This window comes from Salmo trutta, chromosome 38, assembly GCF_901001165.1.
Source record: "Salmo trutta chromosome 38, fSalTru1.1, whole genome shotgun sequence".
Classification (NCBI taxonomy): domain Eukaryota; kingdom Metazoa; phylum Chordata; class Actinopteri; order Salmoniformes; family Salmonidae; genus Salmo; species Salmo trutta.
In genome coordinates this window covers 11,535,744-11,563,207 of record NC_042994.1, presented here as the reverse complement: position 1 = coordinate 11,563,207, position 27,464 = coordinate 11,535,744, and the positions used below count along the sequence as shown (strand labels likewise).

Below are 27,464 nucleotides of genomic sequence, written 5' to 3'. Positions count from 1 at the left end.
GCTTTGGCAATATGTACATTGTTACGTCATGCCAATAAAGCGAATTGAATTGAATTGAATTGAGAGAGAGAGAGAGAAATCAACTTATGAATCAACTAATGCAATATTAAAGCTGCAATATGTACTGTAACTTTTTGGTCGACTCGACCCAATTCACATAGAAATGTGTGTTATAGATCTGTCATTCTCATTGAAAGGAGGTACAATTCTGCATAGTGCATCTTTAATGTTCAGTACCCCAGGGGTAGGTTAAGACCAGTTGCATTGGACAGTATTGTGTATTCCATGTTACCTGTTCCTCTTTGGTGTAGAGCTGAAAGCACTCGTCCAGGGTACAGCTGTGCTGCTGCAGATGCTGCTGCTGCTGGACTCTCACACTCTCTGAGTCCTTCACCACCTCCTCCTGGATGTTACCAAACAGACTGACACACACACACACACACACACACACACACACACACACACACACACACACACACACACACACACACACAGAAAGTTGGGGGTATGAGTGTGTGTGTTTGTGAGATAGAGAGAGATAAAGTCATAGTGAATCCTAAATAATGAATGTGTGTGTGTGTGTGTGTGTTTCTGAGTCAATTGATGTGGTGTGTGTACATGTGTATGTCCAGTACTCACCATTCTTTGATCTTGTGTTCCCACTCAATCACCAGCTTCACGTGGGGAGGTCCTCCCGGGCCACATAACTTCAGGGCTCTGGAAAAAATGATATTACATAATGAATACACACTATCTTCTGGGTACAATGTCTACCTGACTACCACTGGAAACAATGTCAACCTGACTACCACTGGGTACAATGTCTACCAGACTACCACTGGGTACAATGTCTACCAGACTACCACTGGACACAATGTCTACCTGACTACCACTGGACACAATGTCTACCTGACTACCACTGGATACAATGTCTACCTGACTACCACTGGAAACAATGTCAACCTGACTACCACTGGAAACAATGTCAACCTGACTACCACTGGGTACAATGTCTACCAGACTACCACTGGAAACAATGTCAACCTGACTACCACTGGACACAATGTCTACCTGACTACCACTGGATACATTGTCTACCTGACTACCACTGGACACAATGTCTACCTGACTACCACTGGACACAACGTCTACCTGACTACCACTGGATACAATGTCTACCTGACTACCACTGGACACAATGTCTACCTGACTACCACTGGATACAATGTCTACCTGACTACCACTGGACACAATGTCTACCTGACTACCACTGGACACAATGTCTACCTGACTACCACTGGACACAATGTCTACCTGACTACCACTGGACACAATGTCTACCTGACTACCACTGGACACAATGTCTACCTGACTACCACTGGATACAATGTCTACCTGACTACCACTGGATACAATGTCTACCTGACTACCACTGGATACAATGTCTACCTGACTACCACTGGACACAATGTCTACCTGACTACCACTGGATACAATGTCTACCTGACTACCACTGGATACAATGTCTACCTGACTACCACTGGATACAATGTCTACCTGACTACCACTGGACACAATGTCTACCTGACTACCACTGGATACAATGTCTACCTGACTACCACTGGAAACAATGTCAACCTGACTACCACTGGAAACAATGTCAACCTGACTACCACTGGACACAATGTCTACCTGACTACCACTGGACACAACGTCTACCTGACTACCACTGGATACAATGTCTACCTGACTACCACTGGACACAATGTCTACCTGACTACCACTGGATACAATGTCTACCTGACTACCACTGGACACAATGTCTACCTGACTACCACTGGACACAATGTCTACCTGACTACCACTGGACACAATGTCTACCTGACTACCACTGGACACAATGTCTACCTGACTACCACTGGACACAATGTCTACCTGACTACCACTGGATACAATGTCTACCTGACTACCACTGGATACAATGTCTACCTGACTACCACTGGATACAATGTCTACCTGACTACCACTGGATACAATGTCTACCTGACTACCACTGGACACAATGTCTACCTGACTACCACTGGATACAATGTCTACCTGACTACCACTGGATACAATGTCTACCAGACTACCACTGGATACAATGTCAACCTGACTACCACTGGATACAATGTCTACCTGACTACCACTGGATACAATGTCTACCAGACTACCACTGGATACAATGTCTACCTGACTACCACTGGACACAATGTCTACCTGACTACCACTGGAAACAATGTCTACCTGACTACCACTGGATACAATGTCTACCTGACTACCACTGGATACAATGTCTACCTGACTACCACTGGACACAATGTCTACCTGACTACCACTGGATACAATGTCTACCAGACTACCACTGGACACAATGTCTACCTGACTACCACTGGATACAATGTCTACCAGACTACCACTGGACACAATGTCTACCTGACTACCACTGGATACAATGTCAACCTGACTACCACTGGACACAATGTCTACCTGACTACCACTGGATACAATGTCTACCAGACTACCACTGGATACAATGTCTACCTGACTACCACTGGATACAATGTCTACCTGACTACCACTGGACACAATGTCTACCTGACTACCACTGGATACAATGTCTACCAGACTACCACTGGATACAATGTCTACCTGACTACCACTGGATACAATGTCTACCTGACTACCACTGGACACAATGTCTACCTGACTACCACTGGATACAATGTCTACCTGACTACCACTGGATACAATGTCAACCTGACTACCACTGGATACAATGTCTACCTGACTACCACTGGATACAATGTCTACCAGACTACCACTGGATACAATGTCTACCAGACTACCACTGGATACAATGTCTACCTGACTACCACTGGATACAATGTCTACCTGACTACCACTGGACACAATGTCTACCTGACTACCACTGGATACAATGTTTACCAGACTACCACTGGACACAATGTCTACCTGACTACCACTGGATACAATGTCTACCAGACTACCACTGGACACAATGTCTACCTGACTACCACTGGATACAATGTCAACCTGACTACCACTGGACACAATGTCTACCTGACTACCACTGGATACAATGTCTACCAGACTACCACTGGATACAATGTCTACCTGACTACCACTGGATACAATGTCTACCTGACTACCACTGGACACAATGTCTACCTGACTACCACTGGATACAATGTCTACCTGACTACCACTGGATACAATGTCTACCAGACTACCACTGGATACAATGTCTACCTGACTACCACTGGATACAATGTCTACCTGACTACCACTGGACACAATGTCTACCTGACTACCACTGGATACAATGTCTACCAGACTACCACTGGATACAATGTCTACCTGACTACCACTGGATACAATGTCTACCTGACTACCACTGGACACAATGTCTACCTGACTACCACTGGATACAATGTCTACCTGACTACCACTGGATACAATGTCAACCTGACTACCACTGGATACAATGTCTACCTGACTACCACTGGATACAATGTCTACCAGACTACCACTGGATACAATGTCTACCTGACTACCACTGGATACAATGTCTACCAGACTACCACTGGATACAATGTCTACCTGACTACCACTGGATACAATGTCTACCTGACTACCACTGGATACAATGTCTACCTGACTACCACTGGATACAATGTCTACCTGACTACCACTGGATACAATGTCTACCAGACTACCACTGGATACAATGTCTACCTGACTACCACTGGATACAATGTCTACCAGACTACCACTGGATACAATGTCTACCTGACTACCACTGGATACAATGTCTACCTGACTACCACTGGACACAATGTCTACCTGACCACCACTGGATACAATGTCTACCAGACTACCACTGGATACAATGTCTACCTGACCACCACTGGATACAATGTCTACCAGACTACCACTGGATACAATGTCTACCTGACTACCACTGGGATAGAGCTAGCCTTAGCTATCCCATACAGTCATTTTTTCACATAGACAAAGATTTGAGTCTCATTACTGTTTTAAAATGCCATTACGATGGGAGTTGTATTATATGTCGTATTACACTGCATGTATTGAAGTCCATCTGTAACTTACACTGTAATACAGTATTTACTTACACTGTTACACAGTATTCTGCAGCATGATTTAGTAATCCCAGTTTGTAAGCACAGTCGTCAAGCCTTCGGAATCCAAAAGTGTCAGATATTGTTCTGAGATGCCATCAGGCCCATGCTAACCTTCCCCTATTAGTTATGGTGTATGTGTGTGTGTGTGTGTGTGTGTGTGTGTGTGTGTGGATGTAAACAAACATCAGTATTCTGTATTCTAAGTCAAGTCATTGTTGATCTGAGACTTCCAGCATGGTAAAACGTTCCTGACTCAAACGTACAGGTAATCTTTGTGAGTCTGATTGATGATAAGAAGTGATGCAGTGAAATACAATGGGCACCGGTTAGTGGGCACCGGTTAGTGGGCACCGGTTAGTGGGCACCGGTTAGTGGGCACCGGTTAGTGGGCACAGTGGGAAGCTCTGAAATGCACCACTAGGTGTCAGGCTTCCATAAGGTATTGACGCCAAGAGTAAAATCAAAGCATCTTGATCAGTGTTGATTACTAAAACAGCACGAAATGAAAGTGACTGAAAATAAATAGATTTAATGAAAGAGACTGCTTTCTGTTGTACCTGTAAACTGAGTGCTTTTTGACTTTTCTTTGTGACTTTCAAATGCTGCCGAGCAGCTGCCACAATAGAGACTATACTGTCGTGTGACTAGGATCATGCGTCTTCCTTTATGGTCTCACTGACACAAAGGGATGCTATAAAAGGCAACCTTCAATATCTCTCTCTTCAACAGTCACTCTCCAGGAAACAGGGAGTTCTGAGGTAGAAACACAGACGGAGAAACCCATCTGGGGAATCAACTTGGTGTTTGAAGCACTGCTGTCAGAAAAACAGTTGTGAGAGGATTCATTTGGTGTGTGAGCGTGTGTTTGTTTGTGTCCTTGAAAGTGTACGTTGTAAAGGTAAGTTAGTCCTTGGGTTGTGTGATGGTGTGTGCTGCTGTCTGCCTTGGACTCAACCCAAGGTCACAGTCCCAGTGGCGACAGACAGACAGACAGACAGACAGACAGACAGACAGACAGACAGACAGACAGACAGACAGACAGACAGACAGGCTACTACCTCCTCTACCTGCAGGACACTGGGACATAAAGGACACTGCTTCAATAGTGGATGTAGTCTGACTTCTCTCTCTCTGTGTGTGTGTGTGTGCAATCATGTCTGGATGCATGTGTATTGCATTCATCAATATCACCTCAGAATTAACAGCCAGCTTCGCTCCACAGACGACCGCAGCCCCATTAATTCCTTCCACGTTCACGCATTACTCCAACCCGCCTTCAAATCCACGCAGAAACAATTGCAATTAAGGAAGAGAGGCTGCTTGTCAAAATGAATCTGACTGTGTAATTCAGAGCTGAAAAGTCTGCCACGGTCTGAACCCAACGTCTTAAATGCCTGCTTATGACTTTACTAACTGGGGGGCAAAGAGCAGGCACTTAGGCACTATAGCAGAGCTGCTTATAGGATTAGTTTATGTCTCTCTGTCATGGAAGAGATTAAAATAGAGTTACAGAGATGGGGAGAGAGAGAGTATGATGTCACTGTTATTCTTTTGACTGGATAAAAATGCTAATCCTACCAAAGGAAATCAAGGAAGATAACCTTGTTTCCCCCCCCCACTCTGAATTCCAATTGTGTTGACTGTATTTTCAGTACAGAATGACTTTGTCAAGAGGCACTTGTGTCAACATTCTTTACATTGGATCTTTGTCATGTACTCGGACTTGGAATTCAGCCTCAATACACTCAGACCAACAATGTACTCTGATTCAAAGCACTATTGAGGTTCCAATGGCTCTTTCATCCACATACTTGTCACACACACACACGCGCTCCTTCAAAGGCCATGCCTGTGTCTCATCCCTTGTCCGTCACACGCCATTCTAATTCCCTTGAGAACAGTCCTACTTCTCAAACCTCCCCCTCCTCTTCACCTTTCCTTTCCCTGCAGATCAATAACACTTCATTTTAGAATACCAGACCTAATACCCTGAAGGAGCGGTTGAAATTAGCACCAGGGGAAAGAGTGAGAGAGAGTGAGAGAGAGAGTGACGTACACGTGCATGCACACACTCCCAGAGAGCGTGGTGGGTGGTAGGAAGCCTGTCGAGCCCTTTCTCAGTGCCCTTGACCTTTCCTCGTGCCCTTTTCCAGTGCCCAAGGGCCTCATCTTTGACCTTCAGAGGATCCCTCATTCATGGGAGAGCGAAGCTCAGAACCCTTGAAGAGTGGCTGATGATGATACCATGTCCCCCTGCTGTACAGAGCTGTCCACCTACTCAGTCCTCAGCCAACCAACTACTTGTCAGTCAGCTACTATTCTCTCTGTCACTCTCTCTCTCTCCTCCTGTCTGTATACTGGATCTGAGGAGAAAGTCTCCTGTCTCCCTGTCTGTCTGTGTTTGTGGCTCACCTTCCCCTCTGCCTCTAGCAGAATACCTACCTGACCATACAGATCCCCCAATGTGGTTCTTTCCTAAAGACTCCTTCTCTTTAATCGAATCTTGTTCATACCTGAAATGGTTGCCCCTGGCCTATGTACTGTTTCTAAGGAATATCATGTTCGACATTGGCAAGGGAAAATTCGATGAAATAACTTCCATATGACATGTTTGTAAAGCCAACGCTGTACAGAGGTCAATACCCCAAGTCTCCTCGCATGCCCGTTTATGAAAGATGAGTTGGTGCAATTACATTGTAAGAGGAATACAGTAATACTGTGTTATGATGAAAATACGAGTTTTTAAATATAAAGAGCAGACAGTATGGCTCCTCTCTAGCTTTAGGGAAGAACACAATTGAAATAGTAACGGTACCATGTTTTCGTTTATAACCGCATTGTAATTCAAGGACCTTGGGAACTGAATGGCCATGCTCTTGAGTGAGATGAATTGCCAGAACAAAGGATAGTCAGATAGAATACCACTTATTCATTCTGGTCAATTCAGTATACTGAAGGGACAACTCAAAGATGATCCAGATCAAGGCGGTTTTCTGATCAATCTATGTATCTCTGTATATAATGGATATACGGTTAAACATTCCATGACACATCTTGTCTTGCAAATGCTGATGAGAGAGGGTCACACAGACAACCCCTCTTCCCCGAACTCACCCACCCCAAGACATGTTTACGTTTACCTAGCGTCTGACCCCATGTCCCACCTCTTCAATAGAACTACTGCACTATACCGTCACATCACAACAACAGCACAGCTTTAGATGGAGCTCCCTGTGGCTCCTACGACAGCTGAAGCCACTCTACAGGAGGGAGAATAAAGGCTCTTGTCTTATCTTCACTGCGACTTGATTCCTCTACATTTTTACAGTAAGACCCTCATGGCTCATTGGCTTCTCAAAGGCACTGTTTGCACAGAATAGGCAAGTGTTCAGAGATACCATGATTTACCATTTTATGTCTGACAGTGGCTGTTCAGTAGAGTGGAAAAGTTACTCAATGACAGACATTTTAGTGGGCTTTATGTACGAACAGTACCTTAGTTCAGGTATTTTAGACTGACTGGCTGACAGAGAGAGAGAGAGAGAGAGAGAGTGAGAGAAAGAGAGAGAGAGTGAGAGAAAGAGAGAGAGAGAAAGAGTGAGAGAAAGAGAGAGAGAAAGAGAGATACAGAGTGTGAGTGTGAGAGAGAGAGTGTGAGAAAGAGAGAGAAAGAGATGGATAATGCAGGTGCTGGTGGTCTTACCTGTCCACGGCAGGGTGGAAGAGAGGGCGTCCATCTTGTGGGGACAGGTAGCTGTAGGAGGCAGACCCTCCCACCACTCTGATCTTGAACAGCGACCCTGCATTCTGCAGGGAAACACAGACATTCAACGAGATAAGTGAGACACGGGATAAGACGAGAAGAGGTAAGATAAGACGCCATGAGATAAGACGAGACGAGGTAAGATGACACGAGACGAGATATCGTACATTTGCACTGAAACTTGCTATGCATCTGAAAGCTGCTTGGTCACCACAATAGAGGTGGTTGAAAATGTTCAAACTTTTTCTATCATACAAGTGAATTGTAATACTGTAAGAACACTGCGGGAGCAAGCAGTACAGTATCTTTCTTTGGCTAAAATAAAAACGTATCACTCACGGACAAAGGTTCCACTCATAACAACAGCATTGTTAGCGGTGTCTCTAGCTCCACAGCTCCACCCTTGACTGAACAAGGTGCATTAGGAGATGAATTAGACAAGAGGGGCTAAGTTATTAGAAGGTAGAGAGCAGAATCACGTTGCAAATTAAACCTAATGGTCTCATTTGGAATGAAGGCCGCTGGAGAATAGAGCCGCAACCAAGCATACAGAGAAATAAATGAGTAACCTTGCGTCCCAAACGGCAACCTATTCCCTACACAGGGCACTACAAGAGCCATAGGGCCCTGGTCAAAAGTAGTGCACTGTGTAGGGAATAGGGTGTCATTTGGGATGCATCCTAGTTAATAAGACCGTGACCACCAAATGAAAACGGCAAAGAAGTATTTTGTTTGGGGGAGTGGACCATACATATGCGGTTGTGAGGTTATCTTTCGTAAGACCATAATGAACAACTCTGCGTTGATGAGCAATTAGGCTGAGTTTATAAGTGAGTTTGAGGAAGTTTGAGGGAAGTTTAGAACTCGAGGGAACTTCTTTGGATGAGGAAGAGTGGAGTGAAAGTGAGTGGAGGAGGTGTGTGTGTGTGTGTGTGTTTGTGTGCATGTTGAAGAATAGATAAACACCTGTTTATTTAATGCCTGTGAAGATTTCATGTCATACCACTGTCTTTTTGGAGGATATCTGTAATACTTTTAATCTGTCTGAATTAGGGACAAATCAAGTGGGATTAAATATTAAACCAACAAAGCCTTGAGGAGAGAATATCCTTATCTTCCTTTTCAGCAAATGTTTGTGTATTTGTTGGGTACAGACACAAATGATCAAAAAACACTGCTTGTGAGAACAACAAACTGTATGGTGAAGAAAATACACCAAGCCTGGATTACTTGGTCAAAATCACAGGTCTGTGTCTAAAATGACACCCTATTCCCTATATAGTGCACTACCTCTGAACTACTTCTATAAAGTGCACAACACACATAGGATCTTTTTCAAAGAGACACATCCTCTCTGAGCCTCAAAGTAATATGTCTTGTACATTCTGATCTGCCTTGTAGATTCGATCCAACAGTTATCAGCATACTGCAATCAAATCAAATTGTATTTGTCACATGCGCCGAATACAGGTGTAGACCTTACAGTGAAATACTTACTTACGAGCCCCTAACCAACAATGCAGTTTAAAAAAAAACATGAATAACAGATAAAAGTAACAAGTAATTAAAGAGCAGCAGTAAAATAACAATAGTGAGACTATATACAGGGGGTACCGGTACAGAGTCAATATGCGGGGGCATCGGTTAGTCGAGGTAATTGAGGTAATATGTACATGTAAGAAGTTATTAAAGTGACGATGCATAGATAATAACAGAGAGGGGGGGGCAATGCAAATAGTCTGGGTAGCCATTTGATTAGTTGTTCAGGAGTCTTATTATCTTAGGGGTAGAAGCTGTTTAGAAGCCTCTTGGACCTAGACTTGGCACTCCACTACTGCTTGCCACGAGGAAGCAGAGAGAACAGTCTATGACTAGGCCTTCCTCTGACACCGCCTGGTGTAGAGGTCCTGGATGGCAGGAAGCTTGGCCTTAGTGATGTACTGGGCCGTACGCACTACCCTCTGTAGTGCCTTGTGGTCGGAGGCCGAGCAGTTGCCATACCAGGCAGTGATGCAACCAGTCAGGATGCTCTCGATGGTGCAGCTGTAGAACATTTTGAGGATCTGAGGACCCAAGCCAAATCTTTTCAGTCTCCTGAGGGGGAATAGGTTTTGTCGTGCCCTCTTTACGACTGTCTTGGTGTGTTTAGACCATTCTAGTTTGTTGGTGATGTGGACACCAAGGAACTTGAAGCTCTCAACCTGCTCCACTCCAGCCCCGTCGATGAGAATGGGGGCGTACTCGGTCCTCTTTTTCCTGTAGTCCACAATCATCTCCTTTGTCTAAAGCTGACACAATGCTGGAATGACTCATATGTAGGTGGGTACTAAAGCTTTTATGTAATGTAGGATCTAACGAGTGCAAGATCTGACCTCTACAACACATGGTGTGGCGAGGAACTTACCAAACCATAACAGACACTTCTCCTCACATGTACTTATTTCACTGGTGTATTGCCTGTAAATTACGAATCTTTAAAGCGATCTCTTCCTTCCTCTTTCCTGCTAGAGGGCAGTTTTGGTGGTGATACAGGGTAGTATATAGTGCTCAAAACATCACTTGCTACAGTGCCTTCAGAAAGTATTCACACAACTTTCATCTTTCCAAATGTTGTTGTGTTACAGCCTGAATTTAAAATGGATTAAATTGAGATTGTTTGCTATTGATCTAAAAACAATACCCCATAACGTCAAAGTGGAATTTTGGTTGTAGAAAATTAAACCTAAAATGTCTCGAGTCAATAAGTATTCAACCCCCTTGTTATGGCAAGCCTAAATAAGTTCAGGAGTAAAAATGTGCATAACAAATCGCATAATAAGTCGCATAAATTAAATTGAATTAACATGATTAAATAGACAATCACACACAATACCCCATAATGTGAAAGTGAAATTATTTTGGGGGCAAATACAACACAACACATATTTTATAGTGTTGGCTGCATCATGTTTGTAATCTTTAAGGACTGAGGAGTTTTCCTGAATAAAAAGAAATGGAATGGAGCTAAGCACAGGCAAAATCCTAGAGGAAAACCTGGCACAGTCTGCTTTTCACCAGACACTGGGAGATTCATTCCCCTTTCAGAAGGACAATAACCTAAAACACAAGGCCCAATCTACATTGGAGTTGCTTACCAAGAAGACAGTGAATGTTCCTGAGTGGCCAAGTTACAGTTTTGACTTAAATATCCTTGAACATCTATGGCAAGACCTGAAAATGGCTGTCTGGGAATGATCAACAACCAATTTGACAGAGCTTAAACAATTTTGAAAAGAATAATGGACAAATGTTGTACAATCCAGGTGTGGAAAGCTTTTAGATTCACAGCTGTAATCACTGCCAAAGGTGCTTCTACCAAAGTATTGACTCAGGGGTGTGACAATTTATGTAAATTATATATTTCTGTATTTTATTTTCATTCATTCATTTTTTTTCTTCTAAAAACACAACTTTTTCATTATGGGTATTGTCTGTAGACCAATTTAATCCATTTTGAATTCAGGCTGTAATACAACAAAATGTGTCAAGGGGTATGAATACTTTCTGAATGTATGTTGTTGAGAAACCTACAGGCGGCGCCATAACATCTTATGAATTTCCTCTTCCACAAAACAAATATTAATGACATAAGAAAGTCGGACAAACTATACTTTGAAGTGAAAAATCCCCCAGGGAGTCAAACAAACACCTCAAATACAAGTAAATACCAAACAATAATTGGGTCCTGGACCTTAACTGTGAATTCAGTCTGCATACAGCTTTGCTATGAATGAGAAGTAAAGGGAACCAGACAATGCAGTTGATGGTCACACAGCTTGACAGAGTTAACTTGACAAGGAGCTTGTTGCCGTGGAGATACAGATCAGTGTGTCAACACTAGGTGTAAAGAAATAGTTCCTTCTCTGTTGAGGTAGGACCTTGTCTGGGGCTTATCAGCCTTAGAACTACCTGAGACTTTGAGCCCAGGGCTGTTTGCTCTGGATAAGGCCTCCTTGTCAAACACTGCACTATCACCATGGTGTCTCCCATAGCGACAGGGCAGCCCACCTTAGGAGCTGAGGATAGTTGTGTATAAAAAGGAAGGGTCAAGGTGAAGTGAGGGGGTCATTGTGGCAGTGTTGAACTCCCTTGTCTATAGCAGTGGTCACCGACTGGTCGATCTCCAAGGCATTCCTAGTCGATCGCCCACCATTTATGTAAAAAACCCAAGGATAAAGCCTTACGTTAATATTTTTTAAATTCGTCTCACGCTGTTGGCGATAGGTGCACCCGATTCAGCTGCCCTGCGCGCCAGGTAGGCAACATGTTCCCATTTTGAACCATTTCATATGTCTGAAGGTACAAACTCTGCCTTCCCGGCGGGCCCGGTTGGAGCAAATCAAGTGCACTATAGGTCTACCACTGGCCAATCGGATGTCTGCAGTAACATAGAAGGCGTAAAAGAAAGCAACAGCAAAGTTTATATACTGTGAGATTTCTAAACGTTTAAAACCATGACTAGAGAGAGACTGTCAATGAATACAGCAAACAACTGCTGTTTTTATGAGTTCATGTTTAACTTTTTACTCAGCACTGTCAACACTTTGATAAGCCATGAAATGTGCGTTCTCCCTACTTCCACTAGCGCTACAACCAGCACTGCAGCTGCAATGAATGAGTAGGAAAGTGTATCTGTAGGCTTGCATTGTTGTTATTAACAACTTGTGTCTCTTTTAATAGCGAGGAATATTTCACTTTCTCTGTGCATTAGATAGAACTAATGCAGTCCGAGGCAACATTCGCCATCAGCTGGAAGACGGTGTCCCTTTTTGGTCAGTGTCAGCGGAGGAAAGGGAGAGCGGAGGGACGTTGAGAGGCGGACCCTCAGTCTGATGCTCTCTCCCTCCACTGAGACTGACCATCAGATGCAGGCTCCATCAGCCCAGTAAAATAAGAAAAAGCGAATTATATAAACGTACGCTCACAAGTAATAAAACAACTGATCTATTACCGGCGTGATCATGTAGCCTACCTCAAATGTTGAAATATGAAATAAAAATGGTCTGAGAAGAACAACAATGCATTGGCAGAGCAATATACATAGATAATGTTTGGGCCTACAGCCTACTGCACAAACCTCACTACTACAGTATCGTTTTTAACAGGTTAATGTGACATAGGCTTACGTTTTAAAGTCACGTCCCCAACTAAATGTAACGGTAGATCTCAGCTTCCATTTTGACTCAGAAAGAAGGTTGGTGACCCCTGGTCTACAGAATAAATAATGTACTAAACGATGGTTCCTGCTTAATGTGTGTATAGAGTAGCCCTACAGTGTATAGTGAATGCAGGATGGTCAGGGAATGGGGCTCATTGCTTACAGTACTTATAATGTCTATAGTGGATCCACTGTAACAAAGTGAGGACATACCGGTCTACGTAACAGCGGTCTTGTCTTTAGTCACTCCCTGTATCCTGGATCAAATCTGTGTGTTATCAGGGCAGAAGCCACAGTGTGATGTATGGATGCTGACCCCACACTGCTCAGTGCATCTAGAGTTAATTGCTATGGTGAGAGAACAATGGAACTGTCCTGGCCGCTACATTATCTATGGTGAGAGAACAATGGAGCTGTCCTGGCCGCTACATTATCTATGGTGAGAGAACAATGGAGCTGTCCTGGCCGCTACATTATCTGCTGTGTCACTGCTCCTTGTGTCTCAGGCAGAGTCTAAACTGACTGGGTGGAAATGGACGTTCCTGAGACCGTCGCTACGGTCACTCCGGTTAATTGTAACGCCTCCCGTTTGTAATTAAAGCACACACACGGTGGCTTGTGTCTTAAGAGTCATTGTGTGTGTGTGTCATTTCTCATACACACACACACACACACACACACACACACAAATGTCATTGTGTGTGTGTGTGTGTGTGTGTGTGTGTGTGTGTGTGTGTGTGTGTGTGTGTGTGTGTGTGTGTGTGTGTGTGTGTGTGTGTGTGTATATGAGAGACTCACTAGATCATTAGGATCTCCACCACTCTCCATTAGTGCATATTGGTAGGCTGAATGTTATTTCTGGTGGTAGTAGCACTTGGTAGGAATGTACTACTGTTTCAGGTAGTAAACAGTAGGAACCAGTAGTAGTAAATGAATGGTAGTGACCAGTGGTGCCAGTGTTAACTGACCTGAGCCTGTGATCCGTTCAGCATCAGGTAATAGAGCTTGCTGAGGATACTCTGCTGGAGCTGGTCCCAGGACAGGGTACGCTCCTCTCTCATGAGGAAGGGAGGGCCGAACCTGAAGGGGGGTGGGGGAGAGGGAGAGAGGGAGAGAGCGAGAGAGAGAGAATGAGAGAGAGAGAGGGAGGAGGGGAGAGAGAGAGGGAGAAGGAGAGGGAGGAGGAGTGAAGGAGAGGAAGATGGAGAGGGAGAGAGGAAGAAGAACAGGTAGAGAGATAAGAGAGAGGGAGGAAAAGAGAGAGAGGGAGACAGAAGGGGAGAAAAAATACAATGTTATTCTGCAGTTGTTTGAGAGAGGCAAACATATGTTTGGATTTGCACGAAGTAGAGTACATTACAACCCTGTGGCCTTTTGAATGTGAAACGTAGTTAAGCAGGTCTCTCAACTCAACATGTATTTAATGACCACAGGACTACAAGTGAAGAGAAAGCCAGCGTTTTCAATGCGGCATTGTAAGCATATTTCAGGCATGAGAACATTTTGGCTGAGAATGTCGTTTTTTAAATGATGGATTTACATTTCCAATAGCATTGTGTGGATTTGAGAGAGAACTAGTCAGTGATCCGAATGAGAAAACCTAGAAGAAAGCACTTTCATTCAATGAAATGAACATATTTCCCATCTACTGCTTAGATTGGTTTTCTCATAAAACCGGAGGAGGCTCTTTTGAGACGTCAGTGTGTGTGTGTGTGTGTGTTTGTGTGTGTGCATGTGTTTGTGTGTGTTTGTGTGCACACGTGCGCACCTGGTGTGTCTGTGTGAAACATAGTCTGTCCTCGTGACCAGTGCCACCCCGTCCCTCAAACCGGTTTATTAGAGTGAGCAGGTAAGCCATTGGCCCAAACTCTACCCCAAAGATCTATGATCACCATCCATTGAAACATTCTGTTAGACACAAGGTGAGCCCAGGGTGAATATCCTCCAATGATGACCAGGATGTAACGACTCAATGGGCTCGTTACCTGGACACATCTTAGTCCAGGACTGAGCTTAATCTGTGTCTGTGAAACTGGCCCAATATCAACCACAGCAGCATATTAACACCAGTATGTGGTTATGATCTGTAGCTTTCTGTCAAACAGGCAGCAATCTGGGACAACCACAGTTGACATGTGCCAGTCAGGGGGCATAAACAGAGACACACAGGGCTGAGATGGGGTCTCCACAGGTACTCAAATATCCTCCTGACATTAACAAGCTGACCATGCCTCCTCTGTTTCCCCGTACACACACACGTATGTGCACAAACAAGCATACACACTCAAGAGGAGTGTGTGGAGGAGGGAGCAGACAGACAGTATATGACAGCATACAAAACTCAAAATGAATTTTTGATTGACAGGCATGGGCCAATAGTGGGCAGATGGCTGGAGTGAGTGTTATTACATCTCTCTCTCTCTCTCAATTCAAAGGGCTTTATTGGCATGGGAAACATATGTTAACATTCCCAAAGCAAGTGAAATGGATAATAAACAAAAGTGAAATAAACAATAAAAATTAACAGTGAACATTACACTCACAGAAGTTCCAAAAGAATAAAGACATTTCAAATGTCATATTATGTCTATATACAGTGTTGTAATGATGTGCAAATAGTTAAAATACAAAAGTGAAAATAAATAAACAAATATGGGTTGAATTTACAAATGGTGTTTGTTCTTCACTGGTTGCCCTTTTCTTGTGGCAACAGGTCACAAATCTTGCTGCTGTGATGGCACACTGTGGTATTTCACCCAGTAGATATGGGAGTTTATCAAAATTGGGTTTGTTTTCGAATTCTTTGTGGATCTGTGTTATCTGAGGGAAATGTGTCTCTAATATGGTCATATATTGGGCAGGAGGTTAGGAAGTGCAGCTCAGTTTCCACCTCACAGTAGCCGGTCTTCTCTTGAGAGCCAGGTCTGCCTACGGCGGCCTTTCTCAATAGCAAGGCTATGCTCACTGAGTCTTTACAGAGTCAAAGCTTTCCTTAAGTTTGGGTCAGTCACTGTGGTCAGGTATTCTGCCACTGTGTACTCTCTGTTTAGGGCCAAATAGCATTCTAATTTGCACTGTTTTTTGTTAATTCTTTCCAATGTGTAAAGTAATTATCTTTTTTTTCTCATGATTTGGTTGGGTCTAATTGTGTTGCTTTCCTGGGGTTCTGTGGGGTGTGTTTGTGAACAGAGCCAGGACCAGCATGCTTAGGGGACTCTTCTCCAGGTTCATCTCTCTGTAGGTTTAGGTTTTGAACAATAGCGGGTATCAGCCTATTTCTGCTCTGCGTGTATTATTTGGTGTTTAACGTTGTACACGGAGGATATTTTTGCAGAATTCTGCATGCAGTCTCTCTCTTTCTCCCTCTCTCTCGCTCTCTCTCTCTCTCTCTCTCTCTCTCTCTCTCTCTCTCTCTCTCTCTCTCTCTCAGACATTGAATAATTCAAAGCTGTTTACTGGGATTTACAGTATTTGGTTTCTCTCAGGAGCGATGCTCCCTTTGATTCTCAGTAGGAAAAAATACATGTTTTAAAAGATGTCCAAAAATGATTACATATATCAGCCCAATTTTTATATTTTGCCCAGGTATTGGCAAAAGAGCTGATCTGATTGGTCCAAATACTAATTATTGGAAAAAGATCAGAATTTTTATGCCTGTGTAAACGCAACCTGTGTAATGTGAACTGGAAAATGGAACTCGGAGCACGTCCCCTTGGGCCCAGTGGGTCCTCGTTACAGCTGCAACTAGTAAAGAGAGAGCAGAGCTTTTGCCCTGATAAAATACACTCTGTTCAAACTGTTGGTGCATATTGTTTATCAGAACTCTGTTCACCCATGAGATACTGTTTCGCTATAAACTAAAAAGGCTTGTTTGATTCACACCTAACACCTCATATTTTCAAAATGGCCTCTCTCCATCCCACCCAATCAAGATTCCGACCCAATCAACCAATCCAGACTCCCACCCTATCAACCAAACCTGACTCACCTGACGGCCTGCTGGCCAGAGCCTGCCGTGTTGCAGATTACGAGGAGGACCTTGGTGGAACCCCCGTGGTTCAGAAACTCTGAGGACAGAGTGGTCGATGGGGGTAACCTTTTACCCTCTGGCCCAGAGGTGTATGGCGAGGATGGGAGGCTGTGGTGGAAGCCTGAGAGAGGAGAGAGAGGTTGAAGGTTAAACACGGGTCGAGAGAGGTCAAAGTTGAGCTCAGACACAAGGTCGTATACATAACAGAGGTAGCTTGTGCCAGAATGTGCTCAAGAGGGGTTCTATCAGGTCTCAATGACTCAAAATGACACCATTTGACACCACCCACACCTGTGAAAACAAACCGTATCAAGTGAAAATCATTATACAATGGAGCAACGATTGTGATTTACCCAAAGGGTGGCATTGTAAAATTGACATCTGTTACGACATGTACACGTTGATTAATCGTAGGTAATAGCTACAGGGGGAGTGTGTAGGAGGCTGAACCTCTGTCTCCCCGGGCAACGTTCACATTGTAAATGTTGACATTATCTGAGGATTTAATTAAACACACTTGTTCAACGCCGCCGAGCAATTAATCACTGTCGCTGTAGAAATGTGTCACACACACATAAACAAGTATACACACACACACACACACACACACAGCGGTGCATGTACTGAGAAACTCTAATAATTCGTATCATGTCAACTTAGATATCGAAGCTGACAGAGAAAAGGCCACCACTTGAGTATCAGTGGATGTATTCACCAGCCTATGGTGAGTAAGACTAAGTGAATGAATAATCAAGTATTCCATTTTAATCAAGTACCCCCCCCCCCCCCCCCCCCCCCCCCCCCCCACATGCCAGACTCGTCCCCCCTCTCTGATATTGAATTCCCCACTGGGAAGATAAAATGCACTGAAAGGCCAAAGCCAGTTTCATTTCAATCCACACAGAAAGGCTAGCCTGTTACCACGACAATAAGGAGCATAAGCAAATAACGAAATACTAAGGACACAAAAGCTTACTTCTCCCACAAGACAATACCAGTATGCTATTTTAAACATATACAAAACCTACACTTCTATGTCCTGAAACTACTCAGGAAAGCAGTGCTCTGTGGGGATAGCCGAGTTGGTGAGGAGTGTGGGTAGGTCTGTCTGTCTGGCCTCTGCATCTTCCAGACCCCATGCCAGACTCATTCTCACAACCTCGCCCTCATTCCTTCTTCCTCAGCCAACCAGGAGAGAGGGATATATAGAGTGAGAGAGAGACAAGGAGGAGAGAGTGGGAGAGCAGTGCTAGTAGAAGGGGAGTGTCGCTGAAGTGTTTCTTCAGGGACTGAGCTGTTTAATTACAATTGTCACACTCCCACAGCTCTTCATCTCCCTCCCTACTTCTGTCTCTCTATCGCTCTCTTTCTCCGCCCCCCTCTCTTTTTAGACCTACTATTTCACTATACTTTTTCCACATGCAGACACACACACTATAATTCTCTCTCTCTCTTTAGCTATTCCATTGATGCTTTGGGGCTTACCTACTCCAATAATCCATTGATGCTTTGGGGCTTACCTACTCCAATAATCCATTGATGCTTTGGGGCTTACCTACTCCAATAATCCATTGATGCTTTGGGGCTTACCTACTCCAATAATCCATTGATGCTTTGGGGCTTACCTACTCCAATAATCCATTGATGCTTTGGGGCTTACCTACTCCAATAATCCATTGATGCTTTGGGGCTTACCTACTCATTGATGCTTTGGGGCTTACCGAATTATCTTCATTGTATCAGTACTGCAGTGAACAAAATCAGTGTCTAGAGTTGATATACACTACCGTTCAAAAGTTTGGGGTCACGTAGACATTTCCTTGCTTTTGAAAGAAACATCAAATTGATCAGAAATACAGTGCAGACATGGTTAATGTGTAAATGACTACTGTAGCTAGAAATGGCTGATTTTTAATGGAATATCTACATAGGCGTACAGAGGTCCATTATCAAAAACCATCACTCCTGTTTTCCAATGGCACATTGTGTTAACTAATCCAAGTTGATCATTTTAAAAGGCTAATTGATCATTAGAAAACCCTTTTGCAATTATGTTAGCACAGCTGAAAACTGTTGTTTGTTTTTGTTGGGTTTTGTTTGGGTGCAGTCGGAGTCTGCACCTTTGGGGGGGTACTGTCACGTCCTGACCCTTGTAAGAGGTCACTTTCCATAGAAGAGTGGTCAGGGCGTGACATGTGGGTGGTTTTGGTTTTCTGTTTCTATGTGGGGTTTTCTAGATTTCTTTTCTATGTTTTTGTTTTCTATGTTTTGGCCAGGTATGGTTTCCAATCAGAGGCAGGTGTCTTTCGTTGTCTCTGATTGGAAGCCATACTTAGGCAGCCTGTTTTTCATGTGTGGGTGTGGGTAGTTGTTTTCCGTTTTGTCAAGTGTACCTTACGGAACTGTTGTCGGTCGTTTGTTGTTTTGTTGAAGTGGTTTTTTTCATTAAAGAAAAGAATGAGCACTATACACGCTGCGCCTTGGTCCCCTTTAGACAACCCTTGTTACAATTTCTCTCAAATGTTGTGCACAAATTTGTTTACATCCCTGTTAGTGAGCATTTCTCCTTTGCCAAGATAATACATCCATCTGACAGGTGTGGCATATCAAGAAGCTGATTAAACAGCATGCTCATTACACAGAAGCACCTTGTGCTGGGGACAATAAAATGCCACTCTAAAATGTGCAGTTTTTTCACACAACACAATTCTACAGATGTCTCAATTTTTGAGGGAGCGTGCAATTGGCATGCTGACTGCAGGAATGTCCACCAAAGCTGTTGCCAGAGAATTTAATGTTAATTTCTCTACCATAAACTACCTCCAACACCATTTTAGAGAATATGGCTGTACACCCTACCGGCCTCACACCCTACCTACCACACCAGCCCAGGACCTCCACATCCGGATTCCTCAGCTACGGTATCGTCTGAAAACAGCCACCCGGACAGCTGATGAAACTGAGGAATATTTCTGTCTGTAATAAAGCCCTTTTGTGGAGAAAAACTCATTCTGATTGGCTTGGCCTGGCTCCCCAGTGGGTATGCCCTCCCAGGCCCTCCTATGGCTGCGCCCCTGCCCAGTCAAGTGAAATCCATAAATTAGGGCCTAATGATTTTTTTTCAATAGATTGATTTCATTATATGAACTGTAAAATCGTTGAAATTATTGCATGTTTGGTTTATATTTTTGTTCAGTATAGAAGATGTAGGAATGCAGGGTGGTCGCACGAGGACATTGGAACACTGTAGCACACTGCACCAGAGCACCCGCAGCACCTGTCTCACATTCACATAGGAGGAGGGATACGTATTGTAATGAACACCAAAATAACTACGGCTCTAATATTTTTTTTTTTACAGTAACCCCCAGGGATCTACTTCTTCACCGCAGTTACTAAGGCCTACTTTTTTAGCTTCACTCCTTTAAGCTAGTTTTAATAACAGAGCCTTATTTAAAACTGTGTTCCCTGAAGTACCATCATGCTGGATGACGACTCGATTATCTCTGTCTAACAAGATCGTGAGAATATATGAATATTGGCTCATTGATGATGACTTGACATACTAGTCTCTTCTATGACAGGGGGATTAAAACATAATACTTTGAGATGTCAGTAGAAAAATAAAAGTGGGTTTACAACCTATTTGTGAATATAGGTCACAGGCATAAAGCTGTTGTTATCTGGCGAGCCTGCAGGCTACAGCACATACAGAGCTGCTTCAGTTAAGTCTGACCATACAATTCCTGCTGGTTGTTGTGCATGTGACTACTGAATTGAATGCTCAACCTAAATCAATTATTACTGTGTACTAGTAAATATCACAAAATCATGCTTTTCTGCTCCTACAAGCTTAGCCGTCTTGATTTGTCACCTAGACAAGTGACCCCTGTCAATTCTGTCCACACTCTGCGCTAAAAATACCCAGGGGGTAGTGGGGTCCGGCGGAGGGCGGGAGAGGGGACAAGCTCTAGACGAGACAGACGTCCCGACATTTCCTGTGTCTGGTTGCCGTCACCACAGGTGACCAGAGGACACCTGAGTTGTCTGCTGCTTGAGTAAATGACAGATGGAGGAAAACGGCAGGGAGAGAGAGAGCGAGAGAGCGAGAGAGCGAGAGCGAGAGAGAGAGAAAGAAAGAAAGAGGGTGGGAGATACTGTATAGACCTGCCACACCTGCTCCCCCTCGCCGGATCCCAAACCTGCATCTCATCACCGCCACACCTGCTCCCCCTCGCCGGATCCCAAACCTGCATCTCATCACCGCCACACCTGCTCCCCCTTGCCGGATCCCAAACCTGCATCTCATCACCGCCACACCTGCTCCCCCTTGCCGGATCCCAAACCTGCATCTCATCACCGCCACACCAGGTCCCGAAAGACCTCCGACCCCTATGATTGATTCCACGGTTGCCTCCTGGTATCTTGGCAACATGTATCTTGATAAAGTATCTATCTGTGCCATCTATAGTGAATAAGTAAAAAAAAAGGAAATAGAGTCTTGGGTCTAAAATCCAGTAAATGATATGACACAGACAGTCAGAGATTATAGAGGCTGTAAGACAAGCAGAGGAAGAGCTAGCTCACTGATGGAATGTTGGTATGTGGTTGTGATTGTGATCAGGCTGATGCATCCTCTGTGGGTGTATAGAGTCTAAAACCACAACGACACAACTGGTCTATTCACATGGATGGGATTCTTCACTGACTTTAGACCTGTGCCCTCCCTCTTTCTGAATGGCTATCGCCTCATCCTGCCTATCTCTGATTGGATTGTGTAAAATATGCCATGACATTACTCAGGATGTTTACTCAGAAGTAAACAATAACGATGAGGAAATCAATTAACTCATGTTTCTGAAGCAATTATGTTGACATAACAGTATATCAGTGACAGAGATGAAACACCATGGCCATGCTGCTAACAGCTAAAAGACAGTCTTTCAACATACAGTTGAAGTCGGAAGTTTACATACACCTTTGCCAAATACATTTAAACTCAGTTTATCAAAATTCCTGACATTTAATCCTAGTAACAATGCCCTGTTTTAGGTCAGTTAGGATCACCACTTTATTTTAAGAATGTGAAATGTCAGAATAGTAGAGAGAATGATTTATTTCAGCTTTTATTTCTTTCATCACATTCCCAGTGGGTCAGAAGTTTACATACACTCAATTAGTATTTGGTAGCATTGCCTTTAAATTGTTTAATTTGGGTCAAACGTTTCGGGTAGCCTTCCACAAGCTTCCCACAATAAGTTGGGTGAATTTTGCCCCATTCCTCCTGACAGAGCTGGTGTAACTGAGTCAGGTTTGTAGGCCTCCTTGCTCGCACACACTTGTTCAGTTCTGCCCACAAATTTTCTATGGGAATGAGGTCAGGGCTTTGTGATGGTCACTCCAATACCTTGACATTGTTGTCCTTAAGCCATTTTGCCACAACTTTGGAAGTATACTAGGGGTCATTGTCCATTTGGAAGACCCATTTGCAACCAAGCTTTAATTTCATGACTGATGTCTTGAGATGTTGCTTCAATATATCCACATAATTTTCCTTCCTCATGATGCCATCTATTTTGTGAAGTGCACCAGTCCCTCCTGCAGCAAAGCACCCCCACAACATGATGCTGCCACTCCCGTGCTTCACAGTTGGGATGGTGTTCTTCGGCTTGCAAGCATCCCCCTTTTTCCTGCAAACATAACGATGGTCATTATGGCCAAACAGTTCTATTTTTGTTTCATCAGACCAGAGGACATTTCTCTAAAAAGTACAATCCCGTGTGCAGTTGCAAACTGTAGTCTGGCTTTTTTATGGCGGTTTTGGAGCAGTGGCTTCTTCCTTGCTGAGCGGCCTTTCAGGTTATGTCGATATAGGACTCGTTTTACTGTGGATATAGATACTTTTGTACCTGTTTCCTCCAGCATCTTCACAAGGTCCTTTGCTGTTGTTCTGGGATTGATTTGCACTTTTCGCCTCCTTCCTGAGCAGTATGACGGCTGCATGGTCCCATGGTGTTTATACTTGCGTACTATTGTTTGTACAGATGAACGTGCCCCTTCAGGCGTTTGGAAATTGCTCCCAAGGATGAACCTGACTTGTGGAAGTCTACAATTTTTTTTCTGAGGTCTTGGCTGATTTCTTTTGATTTTCCCATGATGTCAAGCAAAGAGGCACTGAGTTTGAAGGTAGGCCTTGAAATACATCCACAGGTACACCTCCAATTGACTCAAATGATGTCAATTAGCCTAACAGCAGCTTCTAAAGCCATGACATCATTTTCTGAATTGTCCAAGCTGTTTAAAGGCACAGTCAACTTAGTGTATGTAAACTTCTTACCCACTGAAATTGTGATACAGTGAATTATAAGTGAAATAATCTGTCTGGTTAGCATAGCTAGCATTAAGAAATCAGTGGTGGTAGTCAAATACATTTTTAACTGTAATGCAGTTGATTGGTAATGATGACATTAACATATATTGTGGTTGACATCCATACAAGCTTTATACTCAAGATTGTCCATCTCAACATAGTGTGAAATACACATATAAACAATAGCCTAAATGCAGGCACATTTTGCTGCGGGCAATGAGGAGACTCCGGATCTTTCCCCTACAGCCCTTTCCCCCCCAAGTGTTTCCATGGCAATTCCATTGTTTGGTTGATTTACCTCTTTACCGCATCTATAGAAAAACCCTTTTTGGTTCCAGGTCTAACTCTTTTGGGAAGGGTTCTACATGGAACCCAAAAGGGTTCTATCTGGAACCAAAACCGTTCAACTGGATCTAAAAGGCGTTTTTCAAAGGGAAACTGGAAAACTGAAAGCGCGATCCACTGCATTTAACCATGGAAAGAGATCTGGGAATATGTCTGAATATAAACAGTGTAGTAGCTATTTCTTCCACAAGGCAATCAAACAAGCGAAATGCCAGTACAGGGACAAGGTGGAGTCGCAATTCAACGGCTCAGACACGAGACATATGTGGCAGGGTCTACAGGAAATCAAATACTACAAGAAGAATCCAGCCACGTCACGGACACCGACGTCACACTTCCAGACAAACTAAACACCTTCATTGCCCACTTTGAGGATAATACAGTGCCACCGTCGCGGCCCGCTAACAAGGACTTTGCCCCCCACCTTCTCCATGCTAACGTGAGTAAAACATTTAAACCTGTTAACCCTAGCAAGGCTGCTGGCCCAGACGGCATCCCTAGCCACATCCTCAAAGCATGCACAGACCAGCTGGCTGGTGTGTTTACGGACATATTCAATCGCTCCCTATCCCAGTCTGCTGTCCCCACATGCTTCAAGATGGCTACCATTGTTCCTGTACCCAAGAAGGCAAAGATAACTGAACTAAATGACTATTGCCCAGTAGTACTCACTTCTGTCATCATGAAGTGCATTGAGAGACTAGTCAAGGATCAGATCACCTCCACCATACCGGCCACCCTAGACCCACTTCAGTTTGCATACCGCCCCAACAGGTCCACAGATGACGCAATCGCCATCACACTGCACACTGCCCTATCACATCTGGACAAAAGGAATACCTATATAAGAATGCTGTTCATTGACTACAGCTCAACATTTAACACCATAGTACCCTCCAAACTCATCATCAAGCTGGAGGCCCTGGGTCTGAACCCCGCCCTGTGCAATTGGGTCCTGGACTTTCTGATGGGCCACCCCCAGGTGGTGAAGGTAGGAAACAACATCTCCACTTCGCTGACCCTCAACACTGGGGCCCCACAAGGGTGCGTGTCCTGACCAGTATAAGGGTTATTTGTTATTGTAGTTTGGTCAGGACGTGGCAGAGGGTATTTTGTTTATGTGGTTCGGGGTGGTGTTTTATGTAATAGGGTGTTTGATTTATTATTTCCGGGTTTTTGGGGTTATGTTCTAGGTTTGTATTTCTATGTGGTCTCTAGTCTGTTGTATTTCTTTGTCTAGTTTATTGGGGTTGGACTCTCAATTGGAGGCAGGTGTTTTCTAGGTGCCTCTGATTGAGAGTCCTATATATGGGTATGTGTTTGGTTAAGTGTTTGTGGGAGATTGTTTCTTGTTTTGCCTGTGTGAGCATGACAAGACTGTTTTGTTGTTCGTGCGTTCTTCATTTTGTTATTTTGGTGTTCTCTTTTATTTAAAATAAATAACAAGATGAGCATCCACATTCCTGCTGCGTTTTGGTCCTCTATTCCCGACGACAACCGTTACAGCGTGCTCAGCTCCCTCCTGTACTCTCTGTTCACCCACGACTGCATGGCCATGCATGCCTCCAACTCAATCATCAAGTTTGCCAACGACACAACAGTAGTGGGCTTGACTACCAACAACGACGAGACAGCCTACAGGGAGGAAGTGAGGGCACTCGGAGTGTGGTGTCAGGAAAACAACCTCTCACTCAACGTCAACAAAACCAAGGAGATGATCGTGGACTTCAGGAAGCAGCAAAGGGAGCACCCCCCTATCCACATCGAAGGGACAACAGCGGAGAAGGTGGAAAGTTTTAAGTTCCTCGGCGTACACATCACAGACAAACTAAAATGGTCCGCTCACACAGACAGTGTGGTGAAGAAGGCGCAACAGTGCCAGTACAGGTGCATCAAAGCTGGGACCGAGAGACTGAAAAACAGCTTCTATCTCAAGGCCATCAGACTGCTAAACATCAATCACTAACTCAGAGAGGCTGCTGCCTACATTGAGACCCAATCACTGGCCACTTTAATACATGGATCACTAGTCACTTTATACAATGCACTCTAAATAATGCCCCTTTAATAGTGTTTACATATCTTACATTACTCATTTCACATGTGTATACTGTATTTTATACCATCTATTGCACCTTGCCTATGCCGCTCAGCCATCGCTCATCCATATACTTACATGTACATATTCTCATTCCCCCCTTTACACTTGTGTTTAAGGTAGTTGTGAAATTGTTAGATTACTTGTTAGATATTACTGCATGGTCGGAACTAGAAGCACAAGCATTTCGCTACACTCGCATTAACATCTGCTAACTATGTGTATGTGACAAATAAAATTCGATTTGGAACTTGGTTGTAAGCGTTGCAACCGAGGACAGACCATTTTTACGCACTACACACTTCAGCACTCGGCGGTCCCGGTCTGTGAGCTTGTGTGGCCTACTACTTCGCGGCTGAGCTGTTGTTGCTCGTAGACATTTCCACTTCACAATAAAAGCACTTACAGTTGACCAGGGCAGCTCTAGCAGGGCAGAAATATGACGAACTGACTTGTTGGAAAAGTAGGATCCTATGACGGTTCCACGTTGAAAGTCACTGAGCTCTTCAGTAAGGACATTCTACTGCCAATGTTTGGCCGTGTGCTCGATTTTATATAACTGTCAACAACGGGTGTGGCTGAAAAAGCCGAATCCAGTAATTTGAAGGGGTGTCCACATACTTTTGTATAAATAGTGTAGCACGGTGACATGGTGCACACAATGTCAAAATCAAACACAAACTTTAATCTGAAACAAATGGTTCCCATTCATCTTTCAAACTACAGTATTTCTAGAAGTACTTCTGACGATGGGTTTAAACAGCTCATCATCAATCATTGAAAAACTGCCTTGTAAAAGCAGATGGAGATATGTGGGCTGAGCCATTGAGCACAGCTGGGCCTTTTTCTCAGCATTCTCTTCACCACCCATTAGCAGATACATGCGCAACCTGTGTGTGTGTGTGTGTTGGTTTAAAAATGCTTGCCTTGAGTGTGTGAATATATATAATAATAAAATGTGCTCACTAAGGGCAGAGCTAATGGGCTCTGTGTAAGTGCCAATGCATCCTCCACTGCTCAGACAAACACCTCAGAGCTACACAACATTCAACCCCAACCATGTTTCCAGTCAATAGCTTTTAGCATTTTGATAGGATGAAAGGAAACTCACACTGAGATTCTACCTGAGGACTTTCCATTGTGAAGGGAGATGAATACTGAATACAATGGTGGAGAAAGAGTGAGAGAGTGTGTGTGTGTGTGTGTTTGTGTGCTTGTGTCTGTGGCCATTGACAGATTTCTTTATCTAATGGATATGTCCCCGCTTTGCCACCTTTCCCAGAGGGCACCTCTTCTTTCACACAAACCCTCTCTCAGCCCTGATTCTCCGACCTCGCCAAACAGACAACTCTGTCTTGAGAGCTTGATAGGCTCTTTGATTACCTCAGGGACAACAGGCCTTTTGTAAAGTAAGAGTGTCTAAAAAAGTTGGTAGGAAAGTTTCAAAGATTTC

At 43.9% G+C, this 27,464-nt stretch overlaps 1 protein-coding gene across 2 annotated transcripts in view; it reads right to left on the bottom strand.

The window, feature by feature from the left end:
- LOC115178534 (ubiquitin carboxyl-terminal hydrolase 43) overlaps positions 1–27,464 on the bottom strand; it is a 149,355-nt gene that overhangs the window by 27,566 nt on the left and 94,325 nt on the right. For both annotated transcript variants that reach the window (XM_029739781.1, XM_029739782.1), the window contains exons 7-11: positions 17,157–17,319; positions 14,137–14,248; positions 7,912–8,015; positions 640–717; positions 293–422 (exon numbers count right to left, since the gene is read on the bottom strand). In XM_029739781.1, the coding sequence (XP_029595641.1) occupies positions 293–422; positions 640–717; positions 7,912–8,015; positions 14,137–14,248; positions 17,157–17,319 (587 nt within the window). The remainder of the gene's footprint in view (positions 1–292; positions 423–639; positions 718–7,911; positions 8,016–14,136; positions 14,249–17,156; positions 17,320–27,464) is intronic.